Genomic DNA, 27,902 nt, shown 5'->3' with positions numbered 1-27,902 from the left:
AAAAAAGGAGAAACAAATCACACACGCAGCTCTGATAGTCAACCTGAGTAACACTGAAGACAAACAGGGCTTGCTCGGCCTAAATGCCCTCACATTGCACTTTATAGCATAAACACACACCACTTTTAATTTGCCATGCTTTTGCCTACATTATGCATTAGAGAGGAGCCATTAAAGCTCTATTGTAATGTCCAAAGTGCATATACACACCCTTTTTTTTTTTTTTTTCCTCCCACGCAGGAGCTCTGAATATTGTACACAGAGTACACAGGACAGCCAAAAGCACAATACTTTTTACCGACATATCTATTTATACATTTTTTGTGTGTTTCTTTTTCTAATTTTTTGTCCTTTTTTTTTTTTTTTGGAGTGCAATTTTCATCTTTAACCTTTTACCCACCGATCCTGAACACGAAAGGAACAATTGCATCATGGGTAGCTTTCAGTCTACAGTGCTTTTACTCGTCCGGCACAATGAGGTTGTGATTCTGCTGAACAACAGGGTATCGTGAAGCAAAACTCCACAGGAGGAATCGTGGGACGCCGAGGGAGGGAGGGAGGGGGTGGTTTCAGATTATTTGTCTACTTTTCTCCATCTCTCAGGCGGTTTTACCAACAGAAAAAAAAAAAAATGTGTGGAGGATAATCTGTTCCTGTACTGTTAAACCCAAAGACACAGATGATAACCCCTTTTAACTGTGTATCCATCTCTCTCTCTCTCTGGAAAAACAACAACAACAACAAAAGAAAAAAGAAAAAGCACAGCAACTGTTCTCGTCTGTCTCCTTCTCTGTGTTTGTGTGTGCAGCAGGATCGACAACTGGGCACTTTAAAGGGTGACATTTTACTTGAAGACTTGCTTATTAATCAGCGACGCCTCATTTTTAAGCACCATGTAAAATGTCCCGCCTGCATTGTTCACGCCCGCCAAAAAACCTCCATTAAAAACAAAACAACTATTTCCAGACGTGTAGTTATTGTAAATAAAGCATAACGGTAGTTCAATGAAATGTTTTGAACAGCTTCAAGTAAGATGTTACCCATGTAAAGAAATACCGTCTTTCTGGGAATACGTCCTTTGTAACCAGGAAATGTTGTTACAGTAGAAGGTTCAGTGTTGCTATGTACTGTAATATAACAGCTTAATAATGATGCTCATGATATATCGTATTTGACACATCCACTCTTCAGATCTATCAATTAGACAATACTAGCAAAATGTGAATATGTAACTAAGGGTTCCACTCCATGGCTCTTTCTTTTGGTTTTATTTTGAAAAGCCGAATGACTCCGTTGTTATTGCTGTGTTGTATTTTGCACTAACGTGAGGTCCTGTTAAGAATTTACATTGTAAACGTACCCTTTACCTGTTAGATGCCAGGGATGCCCACTCTTTGAGTTCCTTTTTTATCATCCATTCAAAAACAAGACGTGTGAAACAGCTTAAGTTCTTTCTTTTCTTTTCTTTTTTAACCGAATATGATGCCAGATACTAGTAGATGGAGTACATGATGTGGCCATGTCAAGCGCTAAATCTAAAGGGAGGAGGAGGAGGAGAAGGGGGGGAGAAAAAAAAAAAAGCTGAAAATGACCTGTAACGATTTTCCAGACCCGGTCCCGGTCTGATGTGATGTACAGCTACCGGCAGCAGTGCACACGCTGCATAAATATCAGGCCTGACACGTCTGGTTGCTTCACGCAAATGCCAGATTGCGTGCGCATGTTTGTGCAATCTGTTGTTCTGCTGACGTTAACAGGAGACTGTCATTGTTCATGTCCCTGCATGGAATATGATACAGCAGGGAGGGAGAGAGAGAGAGAGAGAGGGGAAAAAAAAACAATGAGCAGTATGGACAACAAGCTGGAGCGAGCGAGGGAGGGAGCAGCTCTATTATTAGAGTGAAAATATGAAGTTCAACTGCACTAGCCGTGGCCTGTATTGGTGCATGTGGGGAGCCTGAGAAAAAGAAGATGGCGTGCATGTGGAGGGAGAGAGTGTGTGTGTGTGTGTGTGTGTGTGTGAGCTGAGTTTGTGCGAGTTAAACGCTGGCAAAGAATCAGGACAGACACCTCTGCCCCCACCATTCCCACCCAACCCCGTCCTCCCGTGGCTTGTCTCATCTCATTTACAGATGAAGCATATTCACTGTCTGTGTGTGTGTGTGACTGTGAGTGCATCCCACCACCTTTTTTTTTCTTCTTCTTCTTCTTTTTCTGGCCTGCATGAGTGTGTATGTGTGCATGCTTGTGTGCTGCTGCTGCTGCTGCTGCTGTTGTTGTTGTGCCATCTTTACGAAGTGTCTGTCAGATGTTTGAAGCTTCCCTGTGGAGAATGCCTACACATTCTGCATGAGTCATCCTGCACAGCACACACACACACACGTTATAGAACAGGCATGGAGGCAAAATAGACTGACTGCATGTCCTCGGTCGCACACACACACACTTAGACACACACATATTACATTCACACAGGCCTCATCAGTGAAACCTCATTCGCTCGCTGGCTGTTTGATTTTTTTTTTCTCCGTGCTGTCGTACAGTCGCCTCTGTCAGCTTCTCCATCAATCTGCCCCCCTGAAGTCTTCTTTTACACTCATCCCACCGACTGTTGTTTGTTTGTTTCTTTTGTGCGTGTGTGTGTTTGTGAGTCGGTTTGCACTTGAACAGACTGAAAACCGACCCCTGCTCACATCGGGATTGTAGATAGTTGTAAATAGTGTTCAAAGGAATTTAATATTTCAGAGATGCGAGAGGAGAGCGTGCAGAGTCAAAGGATGCTGTGGTTGGTTCCACTGCATTTTTTTTCTTCTTACAGTCAAAGCGTCCAATCAGAAGCGAGACAGTAATAGTAAAAAAGCTTTCTTCATGCGAATGCTACTCGGATTTTTACGTTTGGGCTTTTTCCCCTGCAAAAAAAAAAAAGGGCAACTAATTGACTTTTAGAGAGGAATCTATGGAGACCAAAAACGTCCAAGATTAGAGGAATGAACAAGATGCTATGAAATGAATAATCATATGAATAACTACAGATGAAATGTGTAACATAACCATGAAATTTTTAAATGATTCAATTTAAAATTCTTTATAACTACAGGTTTTAATGCTACTTTTCATAGCATAAAGAAATATTTATTCAACAATATGTCGTTTCATGGTTGATTTATATATTTACTCTGAATATAATTTGTATGATTATTTATGTCATAGTGTCAATTTGATCTATTTAGCACTGTTTGGGCCTCCGTATCTACACATTTTTGTACAGGACCAGGTGAAGTTCACCTCAGTTGTTTGCCACCGGTTGAAGTAACAGGATACTGACCCGGTGATGTTGCTGAAGAGTCTCGTACAAGCAGGAGGATTGTGGTTCACATGTGTTCTTCCATAGCAGGATGGGAAACTTCACGCCGTGTGAAGCTGAAACAAAGAGCAGTCAGTAGAACCTTAAAATACAAACGGTTTTTCTGGTGCATCAGGCTCGTTTTCAAGCAGCGAGGGGCAGGTTGCAGTCCTGTCCAGTCGAGCTTCATGTCAGAGGATCTGGAAGGAAATCAGTGCTGGAGGATGGAAATAGAAAAAAAAAAACACTCCCACTGACCCTGCTGACCTCTCTGGCTCACCCCTTTACATCTTGTCTGATCGCCTCAGATCTCTCACAAGCTGATTTTGCAGACAGGGGAGGTGCGTACAGCCTGGACTTTGTGGGTAACGTAGTTTGGTACTATCCTGTCGCTCTGGCCCTTCATTCCTGCATGGTCCCTATTGGTGTTCCAGCCAGCATGAGAACAAGGACACAAACTGTGAATCATCTTTGTATTTTTTAAATAAATTCCTCAGCAGCATTTATGGCTTTGGTTTTGCAAATGGTTTATTTCTTCTTCTTTTTTTTCCCTTTTTTTTTTGGCACTTATTGTTTTTGTAAATGATTCTCTTGTTTTTTTTTTTGTTTGTTTGTTTCTCTGTTGGGACTTTTTTTTTTTATTTAACTAATTATGATGTATAGATATTTATTCTAGCAATAGTCTTCCTATTAAGATATACTGTGCTGATGCATCCTCTGAATAACTGAAACTAACATATATATAAATATATATATAGATGATAATAATAATCAAATCTGCAAAATGATTTTCCTAATAAAAATGTGAACTGAGGACTGTTTCTTGTCTTTTTGATTTGTCAGCTCTTTATTTTTTGCAACTGAGCTTGTGTGTCATGGTTCAGTCACCTGTGTTAAGCCATGCTTGTGGTGTGGCTCTGAGAAATATCAGTGTTGGTCTGTCGGCCGATCAGTCACTTCAATCCAGACTGAAATATTTCAACATCTACTGGATGAATTGCTGTGAAATTATGTACGGGCATTCATGGTTCCCAGAGGATGAAAGATGTTTAAATAGTGATTCCTTTACTATTCATTTCAATCCTGAGCCTAACCTACGATGGGCCTACTTTATGTCTTGTGCAGATTAGCAAACGTTAGCATGCTAAGAGCAGCGGTGCAAGTTTTCANTGTGCAGATTAGCAAACGTTAGCATGCTAAGAGCAGCGGTGCAAGTTTTCACATCCTTTACTTAAGTGAAAGCAACAATACTGAAATATTTAAATGCAATTAAGAGCCTTGCACTAAAACTGCCTCTTAAAGACCTAATCTTTTTTTTTTTTTTTTTTTACCTCGTTGACATGTCTGTATGCCGAATTTTAAATACTAGAATATCAAAATAAGCACCATAGCTGAGCATTTCTGATGTGAAACTGCAGTGTACCAATGACCATCTCAAAAGCACAGATTTAGACAGCTGGAGTTTTATATTTAACAAACCTGAGGAACCAGTCCCATCTGTTTGCAGGGTGAAGCATTCCATGTCAATATTCTTCCAACATGTACGCTTGGATTACTCCACTGCGTAGCAAAGAGCAGCTTTACAGAGCTTGAGCAGATTGTAAGGTGAGCTGGTGTGCTCCATCTGCAGCGAGTACCGAGAGGAGAGACAAGTAGAGATTTCATAGAGCCACATATTCTCAAGGAGGCAGTAATGTAGAGTTACATCTAAGCGATTTAAAGGAAGACGAGGATTGTTATCATGGGGAAAACAAATATGTCATTTTAATGCACGGAGGTAAAGTTTTAGATGTTTAATCAACAACCAGAGAGGGACTAGAAACTAAGTATTATTAGCAAGTAGAAGTACTCGTGCAGAAAATGTGAGCCCTATACTACAATAAATAGCAGATTACTGGGGGGAACCATTTGCTGTTGTCAAGGTAGAGCTCATTTTAGCTGTTTATAGTGTTGGGTAGTTTAATGCAGAAAAATCTCAGCATTTGTTCCTGCGTAGGAAAGGCTACAACATTTCCAGCTGATCTGCAGCACAAGTATAAAGCAGATTTTTTCATATATATATATTTTAAATAGGTTTCGCATTTCACCTCTTCATGCCTGAACACTGTACCTACTTAGCATCAGCATGTTAGCGTTTTCACCGTGAGAGTAAGAATCCCAATAATCACATTTATCTCCCATCACAACTGTCGACTCCTTTTTTTTAAAAAAATTAAATTCACACACTGCAAAGAAATCACAGCGGCTTCACATTCTCTTCCTTTCACTCTCGCTCCTCTCTCTTAACCCTCTAACATCTGCTTGGGGATGCTGTGCCCGGCACAGTTGCTATGGAGACGGTATGACGTTGACAACGGTTGTCGCATCAGCGTGGTGTGACCCTGGTGGGGACAGAGATGCGTTAAGACAGGCAGAGGTCTCCCAGCCTGCTGCTACAACAGCACAGGGAGACAAAAAAAAAACTCCCCAAGGCCAGTGTGGCAACCCCCCCATCTCTCTCTGGTGGATCTAAATGAGATAATCATCATTCATGTCCACATACACACATACTGAGACATACTTTTAGACTTCACTGGGTCAAAGATGAAGCCTGTGAGCGTGCACATGGCACAAAAAAAAAAGAAAGGTGCAGGTGGGTGGGCGGGTGACACCCCTGTCAGCGTGGGTGCATCTTTAAGTGGTGACTCATGGGGGCTTCCACTGCTGGTTTCTTAGAAGATGAAGAGCTCTGCTGTAACCTGGACCTGCTGCCTGCTCAATAACACACACAGGGGAGGGGGAAGGAGGGAAATACAGGGTCTGAAATGGAAGGACGGGGGGGTGAGACAAATGAAGGAGGGGAGAGGAAAGGTGCAATAAAAGGTGAGGAAATGAAAGAGAAATGTATAGGCATCAGCATAATTTCACACATCAGTGGAAATGAGGCCAATGCAGTACTCTGCGAGTTATAAATAGCTCTCTTGTGGTTATAATAAGCAGCCAGAAAACAGAAAACTAGTTTCCGTACAGCCATGAGGAAGACATTCAAGTGGATGCACCTAAAATCCCATCGCTACCAGCACCAAGAGGCTTCAAATGGCTCAAAAAACACCAAAGATATGGTGCAGAAACATGAACACATCCAGGTTTCCTCCCATATGCAGCCAATGATCCTGCAGCAGATGCAGCGCTTTTAGCTCCTTGTGTGTGGAGGAGTGGACCACAGCTCGGTGGAAGCGTGTTTGTGCGAGGCCTGCCAGGAATAGAAGGAGAGGCCCACACCTCCCGTGAGACGTGGGAAGCTGCAGGTGGGTCAATGGCGCCACCGCGTGGCTGCGCAGGTCTCCTGTGGATACCAGTCGGTTTATTATTACTGTATGTTGCACAAATCCAGATGTGACTAACAGGGTCTGTGGGTTATCTCATGAGAGAGGAAGAACAGGGAAAGGGGGGTGGACAAATGAAGTGCTTCATCTGAGCATTAACAGTGGTCAGAAATGTGCAATTATTATAAGAAATATGTATAAGTTGAGCGTTTTGGAGCCTTAATTTAAAGCACAGATAAGAGACATCAGTGGAATTTAGGTTGTTTTTCTGCAAATGTGTTGATTTCATTTGCTTTGAGGGCACAAAAGAATAGTAAACATGTTTGAAATAGACCAAAATATGAGAAATATCTTGAAATAAAATCATATTTTTATGTGTTAATTTTGTATTTTATGTGCAATAAAAAAAAAATACCTGAAATCTGAGCCAACAGACAGAATTTGCTGTAAACAAAAGATCAGGGTTTAGATCTGCTGTTGTGCAAAATGCAGCTGCCTGGTGTCTTACAGTTTATTTTGAGCTTCTTTAATGAATGGAGACATTTTCTTAATTAACTTTGACTCTCATTCATACCAATCACAGCATCCACTAACATTTCCAAACTCTCAGGGCCAGAGGTGCCTTCAGGACACCAGGAATCCCCATAAATATAGACGACAGCAGCATATTTAGTTGTTTTTTTAAGGATGAAACTGGACAATGTGCGCATTGAAATCCTCTGGTTTGGAGGATGCATCCAGTCGGTGTGGATGTAAATGTGTGTTTGAAAAACGTTGGATCGGGAGCCCCTGGGTTGCTGTCACCGGATCGGATGGAGGGAGGGAGAAGGAGGAGAGAGGGGAGGAAGGGAGGGAAGGAAGGAGGGAGGGAGGGAGGGAGGAGGAGGGGTAGAGGAGTGGACAGACACTGGTAACGGAGGGGGAGGCGTTTGGCTCGGTGAAGACGGGGAGTGAACGAGCAGGAGAGGGTGAGGAAACCAGCGGATCTGGCCCTTTAAATCACCAATACAAGCGCATTCGGAGGTGAGTTTTGGAGAAATTTGGCTATTTTTTTTAACCCTCCCCTCCTCCTTGTGTATGATAATTGTAACGCCTCTGTGCGCTTCCAACAAACCCGGGATTTCTCGCCACCGAGGGCGGCTGCAGCGGAGAGAGGGGCTTCATCAGTGTCACGAATCCGGATTTCCCCAGCCCTTTGCCGGCAGAGAGGGTGGGGAGGACCGGGGACAGGGTCAGTGGAAGATTTCCTACATGCTCGGCTGGACTCTTGAAGGAGCCTACAGCTTACTGGATCTTATGTGCCGAAGTAGGCCCCTCATCAATTTGCATAATAGCGGAACATAACGGCATGCGCTCCGGTCTTGTGCCCATTGTCGCTGGATGGGGTTTATATTGGCTGCTTGGAGAGCCTGCCTCCTCTCCAAACATGTCACCACCCTGCTCCCACGGCTAACAGTCAGGGCCCTATTTGCAGAGCCGGAGCTGGTCTAGTCTGGTCTCCACTTGGAGGAAAGAAGAAGAAAAAAAAATATCTTTGATAATGTGCACAAGGTCTGCCTGTGCCTGCGCGCCCGTGCGTATGCGTGTGTATGCTGGCGATGTGTGGTGCGGTGCGTGGATAGCCATGGGAGAGAGAGGACATGCTGTTCTATCCATCAAAATGCCCGCATTGTGTTTTCACACGGTAGAGCAGCGAGCAGGGCCTATAGCAGAGGACATGGCTCCGTACTGTAGGCCCGATCGGCGCTCAGGAGCTGCGAGGATCAATAAGGATTGATGCATTTTTGCGCGTCTTGAGAGCCTCCGTGGGCTCGCTGCTCGGTTGGTTGGCCGGCTGCTTGGGCCTGACCAGCTCTGGTGATGTTATTTTAGGTCTAAGCCAAGACAAATGACCAGGTTACTGTATATGTTGCCTGTTTTGTTTTTTTCCTTCCGTGCAACAAGAGATGTTTTCAATTTGGAGAGGCAGGAGGAGAGGAGAGCTGTGGCTCTGGAGGGGCAGAGATTCCTGTTTGTGCTGTATTTTTCTCAAAGCTTCTCTGCGCCATAGTAGAGAAAAGTTTGAAAAATCAACAGGCTGAGAAAAGGTTTACAGCATCCAAAGTGTAGATGAAGTTATTCGGCTGCACGTTTCCTAAAAGTGTGCCACATGACAGCATATAAAAACTTCAATTTCTGTCAGCAGCTTGTAAACAAAGAGTCCACAGTTAGAGCACATTAGTAGCACTCAGCTTGTCAGTGTTTGTTGTGGCATATTCATATTCTTCTGCTGGATGATGCTGCATGTGGGGTGACTTGGGGACATTCGCTGAACCCTGAGAGGTAATGAGAAGCCAGGAGTATGCTGTGATGGAACAGGTGTTTGTGCTAATAAACACATTTTAGGGACTTTCATCAAGTCACACGTTCACATCCGAGCTGCCGCAAGAATATCACAAGAAGTGCTGCCTATGGAACAGAAACGATGCTTTGTGTTTCCCCTGCTGGATAAGAATCTGTAGAAATGATGTGCTTGAAAGGTTAATCACCTTAACAGTCACTACAGAAAGTCTAGAAGCATGTAAATGTGTAAATCGATGTATAACGAGAGGTTTGATGTTAGTTTGAGGAGAGGAAACACATGGCTGCAAGAGTAGATTCTAGATGAGATAAAACTTTAGATTTTGGTGTTAAAAGTTGCTGTCTTCTTGGGGATGTCCAAAAAAAGGCCTCAAAATTGACTCCGATGATAAGCAACACAAGCACCAGAATCAATGATATCAGTGCTGCAGCTTGTACTTCTTACTAGTAAAGGAAGCTAATGCAATAAGAGCTATGTGCCCTAATTTGCCAAAACAATGGCCTTTTCTTTTTTTTCTTTCTGCTATGCTCTAGTATTAACAGGCCTTTAAAAATATGAGACAGTTTTTATCCAAAAAAAAGTTGCTGAATTCTCTAAACTGAGGAGGAAGTTGTGACAAGAATGCATCTGAAGCGTCCGTATAAGTGGATCAAAAACAAGCTCGCGAATGTGAAAATCTTTTTTAAAGTGCTGACCTTTGACCTCTAAGGGTCGAGTTAGGATTAGAGTTCGGGTTTAAGATTAAGATGAGGGCTTAAAATTGGGGTTAAATTGAGGCAACAATCAATGAATGTCTTCATAAGGAGAATAATTAGAAAGAGAATTTTGTCAAGGTGTTACCTACCGTCATTCACTTCTTATTTCACTTTCTCTCAAACACACACACACACACACACACATGCACACAAAAGCCCTAATTACAGACATGAATCTCTGAGCTACTCCACAGTAGGAGTAATTAAAACAGGACTCTCCTCCTGTGAGAGAGGGCGACAGACAGAGAGACAGAGTGAGAGACACAGTGGTAACACGCTCAGACGGATGTATGTGAGGCGCGAGGTGTATTTTGATCATATGCAACGACGGGGAAACTTCCATGCTGTGCCAAAACAGAGTGTGAATGAAAGACGCTGGGGATTTGTGGGGGGTTTTCAATAAGTTTTGGACACGATGATGTGAAAAAAAACTCTGAATGAAGACGAATGTGATCAGTGCAGTGGCCTTACAGGTGTTTTCTGGAGGAAAATGAAGCAGTGAGGACAGAAATGATCATTTGGAAATGAAGTGAATTCTACCAGTGTTCATATTTTGATCATTGATATATCTAATTTGGCCCTCTTCAAAGCAAACTATAGTAAACAGATTTTTCTCTATAAAGAGTTTTATTCTAATGATCGTTTTAATGCAGGCTTCACTCCACATCCATGTGGAACTAAATCTTATATCCAGCAGTATTTTTCAGATCCCCATGTTGCAAACTAACATTTATAGCCGTGTTTGTAACCTAAACACTTAACTCACTCCTTCATCTCTTACCTGTTTTTTCCTTTACAGAGACAAGCCAATGTAAGCTCAGCCGCCGTCCAGCTCTGTCGTTTTGACTCGGCAACTGCTTTCCCGCTGATCGCCTCATCCGTTCGTGTTCAGAGAGGGTCCTGTCTGCACGCCATCAGTCAGGTAATGCTCCATTTTTTCATTTTGCTGTGCCACTCAGTCTGCAAAGTCTCTTAAATCCAACTTTTCTTAACCTGGAGGCTGGAAAAAACATTAAGATGTTGCTTATTTAAATGTTTGGATCACAGCATCCTCATTCCTAAATGCACCTCAGTCATGTCCAGGTGTGTTCCTATTCACACATGAGTGTACGATCCTTTTATTTGTACCATGTGATGATACTTTAATTTTTTTAAATTGCCTTTTTGTATATCAAACACTATTCTTAGTGGCACTGTATCTGTATATATTCTCACCTTCATAAACTGTATTTCGAACCAGACAAGCGCCATATTTCACTCATGGTTGTGTTGCACCATCACGTGGTCACCTCACAGTGGAGCTGTAGCTCCACAGCTGAGGTCACACAGTCCTCTGAATGAAGTGATTTAGCTTTTGAATCTTAGCTACAGTGTCGCCCAACAAACCCAATTAATAGTGAAATATGATTCTTACGGGCACTGCAAGCCCATAATAATAATCTCATTTTACTAATAATCGACCGATTTAACTTTGTTCATGCAAATGCAACTAAAACCAACAGTGTCCTGAGTGTGAAAGTTTACCTTAAAATAGGATTTTCACTAAAGAAATCTCAACTAAACTTTTGAGCAGCCCTGAGTAGAGCTGCAATGATTAATCGACTAGTTCTGAACTATTATATTAAGTTGCCGTTGTTTTGATAATCCGTTAATCAGTCTGAGTCCATTTTAAAGAAAAATGCCTCAATTCTCTGATTCTAGCTTCTCAAAATCAAGCATTTTCTGGTTTCTTCACTCCTCTATATCAGTAAATTCAATATCTTTAGGTTGTGGATAAAACAAGGTGTTTGAGAACGTCTTCTTGGGCTTCAGGAAATACTGGTTGATATTTTTCTGCCGTCTTGTAGACCAAACTTTCAATTATTCATCGATGAAAATAATCACTCGTTGCAGCTTTATCTCTCAGCTGAAAGCTCTGGAAAAGAATCAGTAAGTTGGTCTTTAGTTCACTGATTCTCTGTTTAATTTTGTTGTCTTGCTATTTTGTTGATTTGTTTAACTTTTATGTATTTTGGGGGGATGTTTTTTAGCTTTATAGTGCAGAACATTGCAAAATTACTGCAAAAGAAAGTTTTAGGAAAAGCAGAAGGGAATTTGCTCGTTGCTAAATCTGGTACGATGCGGTAAAGGATCAATGGTTCGCTGCAAAATGGCCCCTGAAAAATAAATGTGATGGACTAAACTAAACATTGCTGAGATATCACACAGAGGATCGACTGCATGTGTACATACATGCACAATACAACAAAAAGTCTATTTTGGAGTATTTATTTTCTCTCTCTCTTTCTCTCTCGTCTAGTTTTCTCCTGTGTTGGTGTATTCTGATGGATCAGTATGTCTACCACTAATAATATCGCCCAGGCCAGGAAACTGGTGGAACAGCTGAGGATTGAGGCAGGGATTGAACGTATTAAGGTAAAGACAACAGTTTTCTGCCACGTTTGTGTCTAAATTATGTGTGGTTATAATTATTCATCCATGCTGGCAGTGGTGGAAACTATATATATTCAACTGTGGAACTTAAGTACAGTTTTGAAGATTTGCACTCAGCCACAGACATTTTAGGATAAAGTTTTAACACAATGGACAATATAAGAAGCATTTTAAATATAAGATAACACATTGTTGAAGAACAAACCAGCAGTTTCTGACCTTTTTCGCTCCTGATGTCTTACAAAAAGATATGTGTGGCTCACTGTCACATTTTGACCAATGTCTAAAATGACATCCATCCATCCATTATCTATACACCGCTTAATCCTCACTAGGGTCACCGGGGGACTGGAGCCTATCCCAGCCGCCTCAGGGTGAAGGTCGCCAGTCTATCACAGGGCTACACAGAGAGACAAACAAGCACACTACATGTGATTTAGAACCCCCACTTAATTATTGGACTGCCAGAGAGAGAACCCACACTGCACAGGGAGACTGTGCAAAGATCCCAGATGTCCTAACCGGGACGCGAACCGAGGATCTTCTGGCTGTGAGGTGACGGTGCTAACCACCAAGTCACTGTGCAGCCCTTCTGCAATGACAGTTAAAGTCAAAATAAGGCAAACTTGCCTTAGAACAACGCAGTTCACTGTTTTCAAAGAAATTGTTGTTTTTTTCTGAACAAAATGACTTTAAATTTGTGTCAAATTCTTTAAAAAATTGTCCAAAGTGACAATAAAGTTGTCCAAAATTCCTTGAAATGTGTCTTTAATTACTCCAAGAATGTCAAAAAGGACAAAAATTAGTCCAAAATGTCTTCCAACTTGTCAAAAATGACAAAGTCAAACTAGGCCTAAGCTCTGAGCTTCTGGTTTCCTTTCTGTAAATATTTATATGATCCAGTATGTCACCATGGGGCTGCAAGGTGGTGCAGTTGGTAGCACTGTTGCCTCACTGTTGCCTCGCAGCAAGAAGGTTGCCGGTTCGCGTCCCGGTGGGGGCACCGGAATCTTTCTGTGTGGAGTCTCCATGTTCTCCCCGTGCAGCGTGGGTTCTCTCCGGGTTCTCCGGCTTCCTCCCACAAGGTCCAAAAACATGTTGAGGTTAATTGGTGATTCTAAATTGTCCGTAGGTGTGAATGTGAGTGTGCTTGGTTGTCTGTCTCTAAGTGTAGCCCTGTGATAGACTGGTGACCTGTCCAGGGTGTCTCCTGCCTTCGCCCTAAGTCAGCTGGGATAGACTCCAGCCCCCCATGACCCTAGTGAGGATTAAGCGGTGTGTAGATAATGGATGGATGGAGTATGTCACCATGTATCAAAGATTGGAGAAAAAAAGTGCTAAAACTGAAACCAGATTTGTGTATCAGAACTTACTTTTTTCTCCTATTAATCATCTGGTGACCCCACAGATTTATTTTCTGGTTTCTGTTTATAAAGCTGGACATAAAGTAGTTTGAACCTGCAGCAGCTGCAACATGCTGCGAACACACCGATCGCTTCAGTATTAATAATCCAGTGCTGCTATATTTAATAATATATCAGTCACAGGGATCAAACCAGTACTTTAATACAATACTTTAACTAAATTTTGCTGCTAATACTTGTGAACTTTTACTGTAGTAGTTTTTTTCTTGCAGTCATGGAGTATATTCACATTGCTCACTGCACATCTGACTCTCCTTCTCCCTTTATCTTCCCGTGTCCTCCTGTTTCCTTCCCTTTCCGGCCTTCTTCCCTATTTCCCTTCCTCACAACTTCATTTTTCCTTCTTCCCATTTGTCTGTTTTCTCTCCACATTTCTTCCCATTTAATGTTCTCGTCCATCTCCTTTTTTTTGCTCCTCCCTCATCTCCCCCCATCTCTCCCTCTCGGCCCTCGTCAGGTGTCTAAAGCGGCAGCAGACCTGATGAGTTACTGTGAGCAGCACGCTCGTAGCGACCCTCTGCTGGTTGGGGTGCCCACTTCTGAAAACCCTTTCAAGGACAAGAAACCCTGCATCATCCTATAGCTGCACCCCGCTTTTCCTGCCCTCATACACACACACAGACACACACACACTTACACACACTCATGCACACATAAACACACACTCACTATCTGAACAGATCTCCAGACATCCCCACACACACACACACAACTGTGAGCAACCCTATCTGATCATACAGGGCTGCATATCCACACATAGACACACACACACACCTAAAATAGCCACACTGGAAAAGCGCCATACCCCAGAGCCACAGCTAGGGGGCAGGTATCTCGTGCTCACGGTGGCTGAGATCAGTATATCACTGAGTATGATCCAAGGTGCTTTGGTAATATTCATATATGCTGGTGAATTAACTACAGCTTAACTTGAAAAAAGGGATTTGGACATTAATAATCAGTAGGAAACCGGTGTTTTCTTTTTTTTCTGTTCTTTTGTCATGAAGTGAGGTGTCGGGTGAAGCATGATCAGCTGTGCCATAGGCAGGGAGTGGGAGGATGTACGTGGGCAAAAGGGTGGTAGGCGCTAGGCCGACCGTGCCAAACACGACCCGGTGTCCTATTAAAAGCTCGACAAATGCTTCTTTTTTCTACGGGAGTTAAAAAAAGAAAAGAAAAGAAGAGAGAGCTTTGTCCTCGAACCTGCTAGCGATAAATCATGGCGGGTGATTCTGGAGCAAGTGGCTAAAGCCCTTTGCCTTTATCGGACTTATAGCATGTTCCCGCCCAAAACCTGTATCAACAGACCTTTTCTGCCTGTGGCCTCACTATGGCTGTCTGCAGCCTTTGGCCGAGCCTCCAGCTGTGCCAACCTGTACAAAAAAAAAAAGAAGATAAGTCGTCTCTAGATGCCGATCTGCTGTCGCTTTTGGAAATCTAATCCTGACTCCAAATCTGCACCTATGAGAGAAAAGAACACAGTGAACGGCTCTACATAGAACTCAAGCTATTAACCGCGGACGTTTACTGCACTTTTCTTAACTTGTTTGTGAACTCAATGTATGTTTAGATATTTTTTTTGTTGAAGCATTACTTAACAGATAAGATAATACTGTACTTTTTTTTTCCCGATTGTTTTGCTTTGACATAGGTGTTGCCTCTGGCTGATCAGGTTTCTTTTCCTGCTTGTATTATAACAGGAGATCTGGTTGTGAGCCAGGGGTAATACCTACATCAGATCTTAAACAAAGGTTTCTACTGTACAACAAGCCTCCCTGTGCTTTACCCCGAGAGAGGGCGAGGTTCACAGACCGTCCACACCGGGGGGGAATCAGTCTAGCAAGGACTGTAAGGCTGGAGGAGATATTTTTAAAAAAAAAAAAAAAAGTAGAAATGAAGGCGCCACCTTCCACCTTCTCAGCTCACATTTGTCGGTTTCTGTAAGGTGAAGGGAAGGAAGAGATAAAATGGAGAGTCTGCATAGATGGAGGTGTTTGTTTTGTTTGCCTCTTTGGATAAAATCTTGTTTTAATGCATAATAATTTTGGCTATAAATCAGATTGCCTGGCTTTAAACGTCTCCCCAGTTTAACAGCTCACTGTAGCGTGAGTTCGGACTGGATCGGTCGGAGGCGGCGGTCCCCCTTTCTGTGTCGTCCTTCCTCCTTCTTCCTCCTCCTCCTCCTCCTCCTCCTCCTCCTCCTCCTCTGACAAACCAAACTTGATTGTAAAAACTGAAGATGAAGAAGAAGAAGAAAAAAACGAAGTTAAGAGAAACAAACTAAGTGTATAAACTTTCTTTCCGACATGTGCAGAAGTGATAAGTTGAAGAGTAGCTGTTTTCGGGTTTTATTTTTTCAGTTTTCTTCTTTCTATGGAGTCCATGGAACCTGGTCAGTTGAGTATTACCCTGTACAGTGTTTGTAAGATACAAAATCTAAACACAGACTTCCCCTCTGTGGATGTTGGGTTTTTTAGTTTTTTTTTCTTTAAGTAACTACTTACTCTGTTCTGTCAGTCAGAATCATGTCTGTCTTCTTTTTCTTTTTTTCTTTTGTCATTCAGGTTTTAGAGCCTTGTGATGGCGGAGGTTGGTTTTCTACCACGGATAGAAATACAACTGATGAGGATGAAATAGTGTACCAGAAACTAAAAAAAAAGAAACGGCCCCTGTTAGGTGTAGGATCACGTCCTGCTAAGAGGATGAATCAACATCTGACCTCATTCCAGTGGCAAAAAAAACCAACCTCCTGATCTGTCCTTTATCACCTACATTTTTTTTTTTTTTTCCCTCTCAAGTGTTGAGTTTTGGGCAACTGGGACAACACACACAGATCTATACACGCCTACACTCTCTCTTGCAGGTGCTTTTCAGGTTTTAGGGTTAAAGGTTAAAGTTTTGATGGTTAAACTTGCTGAGAGAAGGGAGCTTTGTGCCGTCATGTGTCGCATTTAACTGAGGTTGTTGTTGCGTACGGTGACAGAGCGGGGTGGACAGGACTTCTGACTGCTGACGGACCGTCTTTGGGGTTGATCCCACTTGCTTTCCTGTTGTCATATCACTGGATCAACATGATCCACCTGCTACACTGACTTTATGGAGATTTTCAGAGGTGGCAAAAAGTTGTTGGAGAGTTTGCACAAATCTGTGTTCAAAGCAGACAGTCCGCTGGGGACACCCTGCAAACATACCCTCGATACTACACGATTTAGTGCTATCTCTCTATTTACCGACACCTCTAAAGCGTGCTAATTAACACGTTATATTTTGTTTGTTTAATCCGTCCGTGCAAAACTGACAATTTGCAGTTTTGCAGGATTTAGAAGTGTCGATCGGCGGATTTTTTTTGTTACCTTCACACGGAGCCAGGCTGTATGTTTTCCAGCTCTCAGAGTGAAATATTTGCATATTTTCCCCAAAACGCCCTTTAAAAAAAAACACAACTTAATGATTCACTCGCTAATTAGCTGTTCTGTTTTATCACCGTAGGCGATTGCTCCTGACACAAAGCCTCGCTTCATCTCTCATTTGCTTTTGTTCCAAGCAGAAAGACAGAGAGAGAGCGAGCGAGAGAGGGAACAGGCCATTTGAGGAGCTGGAGAAAGGCCATAGAGAGGGCTGAGGGTGTGTGAGTTTGTGTGCATGTGTGGGTGCTGCTGTTTGGGAGCCGAAAAAGGATGATTTGGCAGAGCAGTAGGCGGAGAGGAGAAAAATAGAGGCGCACGCATTTGTGTGTGTGAGTGTGCGTGGTCAGTGTGTGTGTGTGTGGGAGAAACACAGTGTGAGAACACACAGCGCCTCCAGTGCCGCGGTGCAGCGCTGCAGCTCCGCAGGTCGAGGTCAGGGTTAGTCGGACCACAGGAGAGGTCACGTGATACCACGAGTCAGAGCAGCTCGCACGGCCTCCGCTCGCTCGTTTGATCAGTCGGAGGCCCATGTGAGAAAAAAAAAGGAGCTAAAATTGTTCAGCTGGAGTTATTTCTGATGTGATGACCGATAATCACAAAGCTGATGCATTTACAATATTAAGGGGGCTTTATTTTGCTTTTTTAAGCCCTGGTCTTAGCTACAGGTTATTTTTTAGCACTCATTCAAGCCTTAGAGACCTCAAGGCAAAGCTTGGCATTTGGAGAAATTTGCATATTTGCTCTATGGCACTTTTTTTTGTCTGTCTGCTCAAAGCTAAATCCAACAGCTGGTTAACTTATCTGACTCTGTAAAATGGTAACAAGATCCGCCTTCCTGCAGTCGTCTGTTGCTCGCTAATTAACATGCTACTGTATATCTCCTTGCTGTCTCACCATCGCCATGAAGTCGTGAGCTTCAGACGTGCTGGTTCGGGCTGTTTCTAACCTGCTGCTGGGTGTAGCTTTGGATTTAGCAAACATGGCATCAGACATGAAAGAGGTATCATCAAACTATCCCTTCGCAAAAAATTCCATTATTTTGTCTGAAGGGATAGAAAGCAAATCTGCAGCGAGAAGTTCGAAGTAACTCAGATTTACTCATCTGGGGCAAGTTTACGTATTCCTAAAGTATCGCAAGATTCAGGAAAGAGAAAAAGAAATCTTGTTCCTTGTCATTTCTTTGCAAGATAAAGTCAAATAGGACGACAAATGCAGAGGTTTCACACTAAATAACACAAGCATGCATATCATATCAGCACACACACATACATACATGCACACACTGATGTTGTCCTGATAATGCCTGACATATGCTATTTTTTTATCATCATTGTTTTGTTGTTTTTCAATCATTCCATCCCTGGTTGGGCTACAATCAGAGACAGCCGGCCTGAATTGCTGGTTTGGCCGACGGTTTGTCCGACTGATTGGTTGTTAGTTTGCCTTATAGTGGCGTATATTGTGTTAATGCTGGTCTTGGGGTTATCAGATCAACAGAACGAATGGTCTTAACGTGGCTCAAGATGGAAATCCGCTGGTGTGCTGTGACACAAAGCGAGCCCGGCGATATTCACGTCCGGTCCCGGCGAGGAGAGTTGAGGCTCCTCGCTGGTGGACTTTCATATCAAACATCACTGAATTGGCTCTGAGCCCTTCCTGAGACTCATCTTTTGTGTTCTGATCTCCTGTGTATGCATACAGTATATGTATCTTTTTGCCTTGATTGATTATGAAGAAAATATATCTATTTTTTGTAACTGTTCTCTGATGTGCCATAACTCATGTTTTCTTGCACACTGTTAATATTTTGTGGATATTGCTGTTAAAAAAAAAGACGATATTGAGAAGTAGATAACATTAATAAAAAGATGATATAATAACACACACTTTTGTGTCTTTTTTATTATTATTGTTTAATTTTATTCATGTATTACCCGTGTTAACAGCACTGTGTGATTGTACTGTCAGTTAAGTTACCACTTTGGTCCAGACTAAAATGCTAAAATTGCTTCTAAAATTATTGAGAAATTTTGAAAAAGAAAGAAAGAAAGACATTTACATTAAATCAGACTAAACTTTCCCTGTTTTAGATCAGTTAGGATTACCAAAATTATTTCTGTCTCCTAAATGCCAGAATAATGAGAGAGAATATTTTTTAGAGATTTTTTTATTACTTTCTTCAAAGTCAGAAGTTTTCATACATTTTCTTAGTATTTGGTAGCGTTGCCTTTAAACTGTATGACTTGGGTCAAATGTTTTGGGTTTCCTTCCACAAGCTTCTCACAATAGTTTGCTGGTATTCTGGCCCATTCCTCCAACAGAACTGGTGGAACTGAGTCTGGTTTGTAAGCCACCTTGCTCCACACGCCTTTTCAGCTCTGCCCACAAATTTTCTACAGGATTGAGATCAGGGCTTAGTAAAGGCCACTCCAGAACATTGACTTTGTTGTACTTAAGCCACATTGTAACTATTCTGGTGGTATGCTTTGGGTCATTGTCCATTTGAAGACCCATTTGCACCCAAGCTTTAACTTCCTGCTGATGTCTTGAGATGTTGCTTCAATATTTCCACATATTGTTCTTTCCTCATGATGCATCTATTGTGTGAAGTGCATCAGTCCCTCCTGCAGCAAAACACCTCCACAGCATGATGCTGCCACCCCCGTGCTCCACAGTTGGGATGTTGTTCTCAGGCTTCAAGCTTCCCCCTTTTTCCTCCAAATGTAACGATGGTCATTAAGGCCAAACAGTTTAATTTCCGTTTCATCAGACCACAGGACATGTCTCCAAAAACTCAGCTCTTTGTCCCTGTGTGCATTTGCAAACTGTAATCTGATGTTTTTATGGTGCTTTTGGAGTAACATCTTCTTCCTCTCTGAGCAGTCTTCCAGTCCATGTCGGTACAGGACTTGTTTCATTGTGGATAATGACTCTCTGACCAGCTTCAGCAGCATCTTCACAAGGTCTTTAGCTTTTGTTCTGGGGTTGATACGCACATTTTGCACCAAAACACTCTCATCTCACATCTCTGGGACACAGAACCGTCTCCTTTCTGAGCGGTGTGATGGCTGGACATTCCCATGGTGTTTATACTTGCATAATAATTGTTTGAACAGATGAACGTGGAAAATTAAGGCATCTGGAAATTGTACCCAAAGATGAACTAGACATGTGGAGGTCCACAGTTCTCTTCCTCATACTTGGCTAATTTGTTTAGATTAAAATACATCTGCAGGTGTGCCTCCAATTAACTCAAATGTTGTCAATTATCCTATCAAAAGCTTCCAAAGCCATGACATCATCATCTGGGCTTTCCCAAATAGTTTGAAGGCATCTTAGTGGATGTAAACTTCTGTCTCTGAAGAACGTAATAAAAAATTATCTGAAAGTATTCTCTCTCTCATTATTCTGGCATTTAGCAAATAGAAATAATTTTGGTAATCCTCACTGACCTAAAACAGGAAAAGTTTAGTCTGATTTAATGTCAGCCAGTGAGGAAAAAAAGGTTACATGTCTTTTTATATAGTGTATGTAAACTTCTGGTTTCAACTCTAACATATTATAAAGCATGCTGAGCAAATGTCAGCATGATAATACCCTAAACTATGACGGTAAACACTGCAAACTTTATAGCAGCATGTTTGCAGCATTAAGTTCAGTACAGCCTCAAAGGTCTGCCTTCACTGCTGCAGACTGCTGTTAATTATTAGCTGCACTTTGTTGGTTTCTTTGGTTTTTCTTTCTTTTTTGTTCAGGCTGAATAGGAGGCTTTTTCTTGCAATGACTGTAAAATTATTCAGTGCTCATGCACACACATGCTCCCTGGACTAATGGGTACACGATGTGCAGAGCAAGAGATGAAACCATGATGCACCAAACAGAGCAAACAAAGCTAAAGGTAAATCCTCCCAGTTGGGTCATTTAACAGGAATGCCATTGTTGCAGCTCTTCTGTCTCAGGCCTCCTCTGTGCCCTTTGCAGCTCAACAGTCACGAGCCTTCTACAAGTTTCAAACCACACTCCCTCCCTCCCCCCACGCAACCCTGCCCAGACCCTTTTCTTGCAAGTCACAGCCAATCAGGTTTAGGGTGGACGAGCCACAGCCAATTAGAAGTCCGTCCACCTCAGCAGGCACTCCTCTGTCCGGCAGATTGTAAACAAATGGGAGGTCCATGTGCCTGAATGTTCCTCTCTCCTGAGCTCTGCAGTCGGAGCTGTGAGCAGACATGTGAGAGAAGAGGGTGGAGTAAAGAGCAAAACACAAGAGGAGATACCGGGATCAAGTGGAGACACAGTGGCATGGGAGGGGTTACCAACACTCGCATGCACACTTGCGTGCAACATGTTTTCAGAGGGCTTTAGCTGCATTATATGATGTAACACATACATGCACACAGCTGGAATGCAGCTTTGGCAGAAAGTTTCGACAGTTAGCGTGCATCTTTCCGTCCTGCTTCCTAACAAGCGGGGACAGTAAGTCTGAATCAACTTGTTCTGCCCGTTTCTTCAGATACAAAAAGCCTCCACACCGGTTTCAACCTGACTGACTTGTGTTTACCACAACAGAAAAACAAGACTGTCAGTGACGAATACTTTGCTCAAAGTGTGCACGCATTTTCCATTGCTTCAGTGTGAATGTAGTTGCGTGACTCAGCTGGTTCCATGACGCACACATGCCGTTTGTTTTGAAATTTGAGCAGCAACCCCTTGAAAAAAAAAAAAAAAAAAGCAGTCAACCATTTATGAACACAATAATTTATTGGCTTATTTTATAGAGCACAAATAGCTACAAAAATACAACTGATACAATCAATAAATTAACAGTGTCTCCACTTATTAGTTACAAAACACTCTTGAAGGCACAAAGAGGACTGTGGTTTCTTTTTTTTCAGTACAATCATTTAAAGCGGACCCGTTCAGAACAAACAAGGCGGTTCACTCTGTGTCCTCCTGAATTTTGAACTTTTCCAAGAACACATCGTGCTTTAAAGCTCCATCTGCAGTTTTTCGGATCTGCAACCTCAGTAATTCCTGTGTGCCTTTTCAACTCCAACATCATTTCCATTTCAGTTTCCATGGTGACGATTCCTCCGCAGGTTCAGCTGCTCATTTCAAGAACGCTGCACACCCCGTCTTTTCTAAAGAAAGATACAAGTATCGTATATGCATACCACACATTCATAGACACACACACACACACACACCTCTTCTCTCCTGGGACACTCCTACATCTGAACACACAGGAATGTCAGGGATAGTTTCAGCATTTCAACATTCCAAGTCTTCCAGGTACCAGCTGGGGTGTGGACACGTTGCTTTCGAAGCTAATGCTCCTCTTAATGATCCATGCCACACCCCATAAACATTGTGAGTACCCAAACAGTAGCACAAAACAGAAGCTGAGCCTGTGTTATACTGATGTGGGAAAAAAAACAAAAACACAATGTGGCCTGATTCTGCTTTTCTGTTTGCATCTTTTGCACATAAACACAGATTCAAGAAACTCCAGTCCAACTGTTTCACTTGTCATTGAAAGGAAGTCCTCGATTCCTGCTTGTTATCAGTCAGGATTGTGCACTGGGACGAGTTCACTCCAGGTCATCCCTGCTTGAGCATCACGACCCCTCAGTTAATCAGTATCTGGACCCAGATAGCTGCTGTGTTTTGTTTATTTTTGGGGTTTTTTTTGTTTTGGAGTATGCAGACCCTTCAGCGCTCCTGCAGGACCAGTTCAGGCACCCACTGATCCAGGCGCCGACTCTCCTGGCAGTAGATCCCCACTTCCTGTAGTCTGCAGTGGTCTGCCTGAGGGTTCTGCACGGAAGAAAGAAGCAAATGAAGTTCAAACTTCCAGTAGGTTGCAGGAACATTTCAGTTCGATCATCACAAGAACCTGTAATAAAAATACACTTCCACTTTGGCCTCTCAGTTACATAAGCAATGAGCTGTTGTGCTGAGTCAACGCACCGTAACCAGAATGCAGTGAAGGTCTCCGCACTCCTCCTGGTTCCTGTTGACATCCACGGCACCCAGCAGCTGCTGGAGCCGCCGAACCCCACAGACTCGCAGGATGGTGATGCCGCTATCGCAGCAGAAGGACTGCAGCAGCGTGAAGTGGATCTTCAGCGCCACGTCGTCTTCATCGTCGGCTGCCAGGACGCACAGCACCACACTGTCCGGATCTCTGAGGAGGAAAAAAAAATAACTTAAAGTCACATGTTTGGGAAAGTTAAACTGGGAAGTATTACTCTCAGGAATATAGGAGAAGCATATATAAAACATTAGAGATATTATAAAGCCACATTTGATAAGTTTCCACTCACGCATTGAGAAGTTTGGCTGATTCATAGATGCCCACAGTGAGGCAGTCCTGTTTCTGAGCTGTTACCAGCAACTCCTCCAGAGCCAGGCCTACAGACTGCATCCTGAGGGGGAAGAAAAAAAGAACAATTAGCCTTTTGTATTCTGCAATGAAACTACATTTTGAATTGTTTTTTTTGCCCAAAATGGACATATTACTTAGTCAATGCCTTACTTTTTATATCTAAAGTCTGATAAAATGCTTAGTTTTCATGTTGCATGGGGCTGGTTGCAAAAACGGAAATTCAACTTTACATGAATGCATATGCAGTCTAAATGAGCAGTGCTGCAGTTTGTGCAACATACATGCATGCATGCATAGTGCTGCTCAAGTATCATATTTTTAAATCATGTGACCCGAGCTCAAAATAATTCATGCATCAACTTAGAATTTCGCCTTTTATGGCTTAAAAAAAAATCGTAGCGCTTCTATCACTGAGATGCTGCAAATCTCTGCCAAATGAAGTCTTAAATCCAAGCTCGCAAACACACAGAGGTTTAATTACATCAGCATCAGCAGTTCAGGTAATTCCAGGGTTCAAAGAACGACAAGCGTTCCTGTCCGGCACACGAGCTGCGTGCACATGGCTCAGACGGACCAAACGCTGCAACTCTCCGTGCGTAAAAACCGAGCCACAACTCTCACCTGTTCTCGATGGCGCCGAAGCTCTCCTCAGGAATCATGTTTTGCGAATCACAAATTAATCCCGGTGCGTAAACAGCGTGAAAGTACGGTCCCGCAGGCTTGAATAGTCCCAAAGTGCGTCTAGCCTCTGCGGGCGAGTTGGTGCGTTTTGTTGTTGGCAACGTTGCGCCACAGACTTTATACCGGAGCCGCGAGGAGGGCGGCACCGAAACTACCCGAGTTCGACAATTGGCTCAAACGAAAAGCAACGTCTCTCTTCGTCATGTGGACTCGTCGGTTTATTTGTTTGGTTACATTAAGTGATTACAAGACGAAAGTGTATCTGCTTTGTCATTCTGACTGAGTGAGAGGAGGCATTCTGCACAAGGAAATATATGATTATACAGAAATCCAGCTGTAAATGAGAATTTAAAAAAACTACAAATCCACCTTCAGACAACATTATGCAAACATAAGCTTCTTATCTTTTTCATAACATCAAGTTTCCACAACACCAGTGATTATGAAACTATGGGTGACATCTAGTGGTTGAAAAATGAAAGTCTCCACACGTAACCGTCCCTCTATTGTAAAACTGAAAGTCACATGAGACTGAAGCTTTCCAAACAGCTGCACTTGTACAAGCAAGACCTTTATGCATAACAAAAGAAAGAAAAAAACAAGCTCCATCAGGCATATTTGCTCATGTGTAATGACACCAAGTGTGTAAACCTGCACAAAGCTGCACCAGCATTTTTGAGTTTTCAGTTCAGCAGAAGAAGAGAAAAAAACAAGAAAAAGTTTTTCATTTGCAAATGTTTCGAGACATCTGGAACTCAAAGCTGAAACACAAATCTCACCTCAAAGTCCAGCCAGTTTAGCAAAGACAGTGAAGACGTTTCACCCACGGTGTTGCAAAGGTGTCAAAGTTCATTCTTGATCTTGGAAGCTGATTGAATAATCTCTATTCAAAGTCTGCTCAGTGGCATCTCTGGAGCGTCATATCAGTGATGGACTTAACGGTAACTGAGCTCAACTTTAACCTCAAAGCATTGAAATGTAATAGTCAACAATCTGCTGGAAAAAACAAAATCTGTGTCCACTAAGGATTACTATCAGTACCAGGCAGTTTTTTTTTTTAGAAGTGAATGTAACCTTAGACCCCAGAATAGAAAATAAAAAAAACAGTACTGTGCACATTTTCAGAAAAGATGCTTTCAAAAATAAGACCATGAACACTGTTCAATCATTCACTAAATTAACTTTTTACCAAATGTAGAAAATAAGAAAAAACAGCTATTTTATGGCGTTTATATGAATTTTGCAGATCATTTCCTTCATCATGGAGAACTTGCCACAGTTCTTCTGAGGATTTAACTTGTGTCGCTGTTTCTACTTGTATGTTTTGTTGTTGAAGATAATTTAAAAGATAGTTTAGTTCTTTGTGATTCTAGCCATAGCACACAGCACAATGAATTTTAGATGCACCAGAAACCTCACTAAGAATTTAATATCCAGAAACTTTTGCACAGTGCCGTGTATCAGATTAATGGACTCATTAGTCTTATCGCTTCCTCTGATTTTCAGACAATGTTTTTCTCATTGGATCGGTAGAGCTCCAGCTTTTCATCTTCGTCTTGACTCTCGACAGCCTGGTTTTCAAAAAAGCTGTCGGCGTAGTGGAGCATCTGCTCCACAGCAGTAAACAGCAGCGTGTCAGTGTCCTGGTCCAGCTCCAGCTCTTGGCTGTAGTTCTTCACCGGCAGCACACAGCTCAAAGGGATGCCCAGAGACCCGCTCAGCTCACGGGCCTGAATGGAAACCAGACAAATACACAAAGATGAATTAATGCCACCACAGTACATTTCTAACTTGCATGGTAAATCACAAGAAAAACATCACCTTCTTCTGGATGTAAACGCTGCGATAAACATTCTTCAAGTCCTCTCCCACCAGCGGACAGGCCTCGTCCACTTTAGTCATCACCAGAATCTGAGGAATTCCTAACAAGGGGCCAGAAGAGGAAAGAAATCAGAGCCAAATCACTTGATGAAGACAAGACAACAGAGAAGAGCACAAGATGAATGCTGACTGACTCATTATACCATCATTAAAACAGCAACAAAATCTGTGCTTCAGCAGGAAAAGGATTCCTGATGACCAACATCTTTTCAGGTTGTGAAATATGAGGCCAAGTTTGAACAACAGTATCTCAGGAACTACTAAAGATAAACGTTTGAAGTATTCACAGTGATTTCTCATTATGGCAGCGATTCAGAATCTGCAATACTGGACAAATGGATTAAATTATATCTGAGCATACATTATCAGAAGAAAATACTGCAGAAGTCAACGAAACTCTTTTGAACCACATGGACATACACATCATAATAATACAAAACAACATATATATATATATATACATACATATATACATATATGCTTTTTGACATGAGATACTTTGACACAAAAATGAAAAATCAAATTGTTTTTGTGTAACTTTCATAACTGAGCCAAGTTGAACAAGTTGAACCACATTAAAAAAAATCCAAGAAAAACTGTGTTCTGAAGTTTCAAACTGGTTCTCCAACTATAATTAAGATCAATGGCATAATAAGAAAATAAAAGTGAGCATTTCAGGCTTTTATTTTTAATAGTTCCTTAGATATTGTCGTTCAAATATGGCATCAAATTATTGTGCATTAAAAATGTGCTGAAAGTGGGTGGATAGGCTTTTTTACTGCTTTCTCTTAATTACTTTGGAAAGTATATAAATATCAATTAAAAAAAATCCACAGATGCCTTTTTAAAGATAAATATAAACATGATTTTTTTATTTTTTTAAGTTTCAAGCTAACCAGGGATGGTTGAGCAGAAGGACCCTGAGGATTTGGGATGGAATAACTCCTTCAAAAAAGTAATGCTGAGTAGTATCACACATTTGAAATGTCTGTAGTATTGATATATGAGAAGTACATGCAGATAAGAATATCCAGATACATGCTTGGACTCTTCCTGAAAACATCTCATTCTACTGCTAACCCAGCTGGTTGGTTTTCTTCCTGATGGCAGCGAACTTGTCCCGCATTTTCTGGCTGAGAAGTGAGGCCTTGCAGGTGTCCACCACATAGACCACACAGTGGATCTTGTCGCTCAAAGACGCGCTCTTCCTATAGCCAGGAGCATCTGCCACGAGGGGCCCAGACGTACTAAACTGAAGGACAAAAAAACATATTCGTCAGTCAGCAGCCTGCACTGTTACACAACGATGTATGCAAGTGGGTTAAATAGGAGACCTGGTAGCGATCCTTGATGTGACCCTTGCAGATGCTGACAAAGTCTTCAACGTCCAGACCAGCATCAGGGTTTTCCTCCAGCCCCATCGTGTCACACAGGATCAGGGGAACAGCTCCGCCACCTTTCCCTGCCTTGATGGTGTAGGTGCGAAACTACAGAGGAGACACAAAATGTAGTTTAACTGGACCGACTGTGCATTTAAAGCATGTGGAGTCAGTTTTGGAGAAGCTGTTGAGGAAACCTTCATTAAGGCAGCACAAATTGCAAAAAATCCAAAGTTGAATTATGTCTTTTTGACAAGTGTTTATGGTCTACTAGTTTTTGGCGAAGTGGTCCAACCAACAGCCCACTAGTAATGCCACAATGTGACTTTGAAGTTTGGCCCATAATGGTTCTGGCATGCTGCAAGGTGGCGCAGTTAGTAGCACTGTTGCCTCGCAGCGAGAAGATCATAGGTTCACGTCCCGGTGAGTTTGCATGTTCTATACATGCAGCGTGGGTTCTCTCTGGGTTCTCTGGCTTCGTCCCACAAGGTCCAAAAACATGTTGAGGTTAATTGGTGATTCTAAATTGTCCGTAGGTGTGAATGTGAGTGTGCTTGGTTGTCTGTCT

General features: G+C 42.3%; 3 protein-coding genes across 7 annotated transcripts in view; 1 reads left to right on the top strand and 2 right to left on the bottom strand.

Annotated features, from left to right (window-relative positions):
• Window positions 1-18,892, top strand: part of gng7 (guanine nucleotide binding protein (G protein), gamma 7) — a 26,787-nt gene extending 7,895 nt beyond the window's left edge. The window contains exons 2-5 of one of the 4 annotated variants that reach the window (XM_008303784.1): window positions 7,592-7,671; window positions 10,544-10,666; window positions 12,044-12,159; window positions 14,059-18,892. In XM_008303784.1, the coding sequence (XP_008302006.1) occupies window positions 12,079-12,159; window positions 14,059-14,184 (207 nt within the window). In that variant the 5' untranslated portion in view covers window positions 7,592-7,671; window positions 10,544-10,666; window positions 12,044-12,078 and the 3' untranslated portion in view covers window positions 14,185-18,892. Of the gene's footprint in view, window positions 1-7,564; window positions 7,672-7,716; window positions 7,880-8,109; window positions 8,200-10,543; window positions 10,667-12,043; window positions 12,160-14,058 lie in introns of those variants that run through there. The other 3 variants (XM_008303783.1, XM_008303785.1, XM_008303786.1) reach the window with 3 other exon arrangements.
• Window positions 18,893-21,746: 2,854 nt separating this feature from the next.
• On the bottom strand, window positions 21,747-24,200 carry LOC103373791 (growth arrest and DNA damage-inducible protein GADD45 beta-like). 2 transcript variants are annotated; one of them, XM_008303781.1, is made up of 4 exons: window positions 24,015-24,200; window positions 23,332-23,433; window positions 22,976-23,192; window positions 21,747-22,822 (listed from the first exon to the last, which is right to left on the bottom strand). In XM_008303781.1, exons 1-4 carry the CDS (start codon window positions 24,050-24,052, stop codon window positions 22,718-22,720), a joined length of 462 nt encoding a protein of 153 aa, XP_008302003.1. In that variant the 5' UTR covers window positions 24,053-24,200; the 3' UTR covers window positions 21,747-22,717. The 2 variants fall into 2 exon arrangements, with proteins under 2 accessions (XP_008302003.1, XP_008302002.1); XM_008303780.1 differs by having other exon boundaries at window positions 23,332-24,200.
• Window positions 24,201-24,274: 74 nt separating this feature from the next.
• LOC103373790 (interferon-induced protein 44-like) overlaps window positions 24,275-27,902 on the bottom strand; it is a 6,629-nt gene continuing 3,001 nt past the window's right edge. The window contains exons 5-8 of the mRNA XM_008303778.1: window positions 27,290-27,444; window positions 27,036-27,207; window positions 25,896-25,996; window positions 24,275-25,804 (exon numbers count right to left, since the gene is read on the bottom strand). Coding sequence (XP_008302000.1) covers window positions 25,577-25,804; window positions 25,896-25,996; window positions 27,036-27,207; window positions 27,290-27,444 — 656 coding nt within the window. The 3' untranslated portion in view covers window positions 24,275-25,576. The remainder of the gene's footprint in view (window positions 25,805-25,895; window positions 25,997-27,035; window positions 27,208-27,289; window positions 27,445-27,902) is intronic.

This window comes from Stegastes partitus, unplaced genomic scaffold (genome assembly GCF_000690725.1).
Source record: "Stegastes partitus isolate 25-593 unplaced genomic scaffold, Stegastes_partitus-1.0.2 Scaffold2068, whole genome shotgun sequence".
Classification (NCBI taxonomy): domain Eukaryota; kingdom Metazoa; phylum Chordata; class Actinopteri; family Pomacentridae; genus Stegastes; species Stegastes partitus.
The sequence above is the reverse complement of the archived record's forward strand: the minus strand, read 5'-3'. Positions and strand labels throughout refer to the sequence as shown.

What these genes read in the sequence shown, in the direction of transcription:
- LOC103373791 (XM_008303780.1), bottom strand. Translation starts at nt 23,522, where the DNA reads ATGTCCATTTTGGGCAAAAAAAACAATTCAAAATGTAGTTTCATTGCA. An exon ending in TCAGCCAAACTTCTCAATGC is followed by an intron (nt 23,193 to 23,331) that starts GTGAGTGGAAAC and finishes TTTCCTCCTCAG; the next exon opens with AGATCCGGACAGTGTGGTGC. An exon ending in TTCACTGCATTCTGGTTACG is followed by an intron (nt 22,823 to 22,975) that starts GTGCGTTGACTC and finishes TCTTCCGTGCAG; the next exon opens with AACCCTCAGGCAGACCACTG.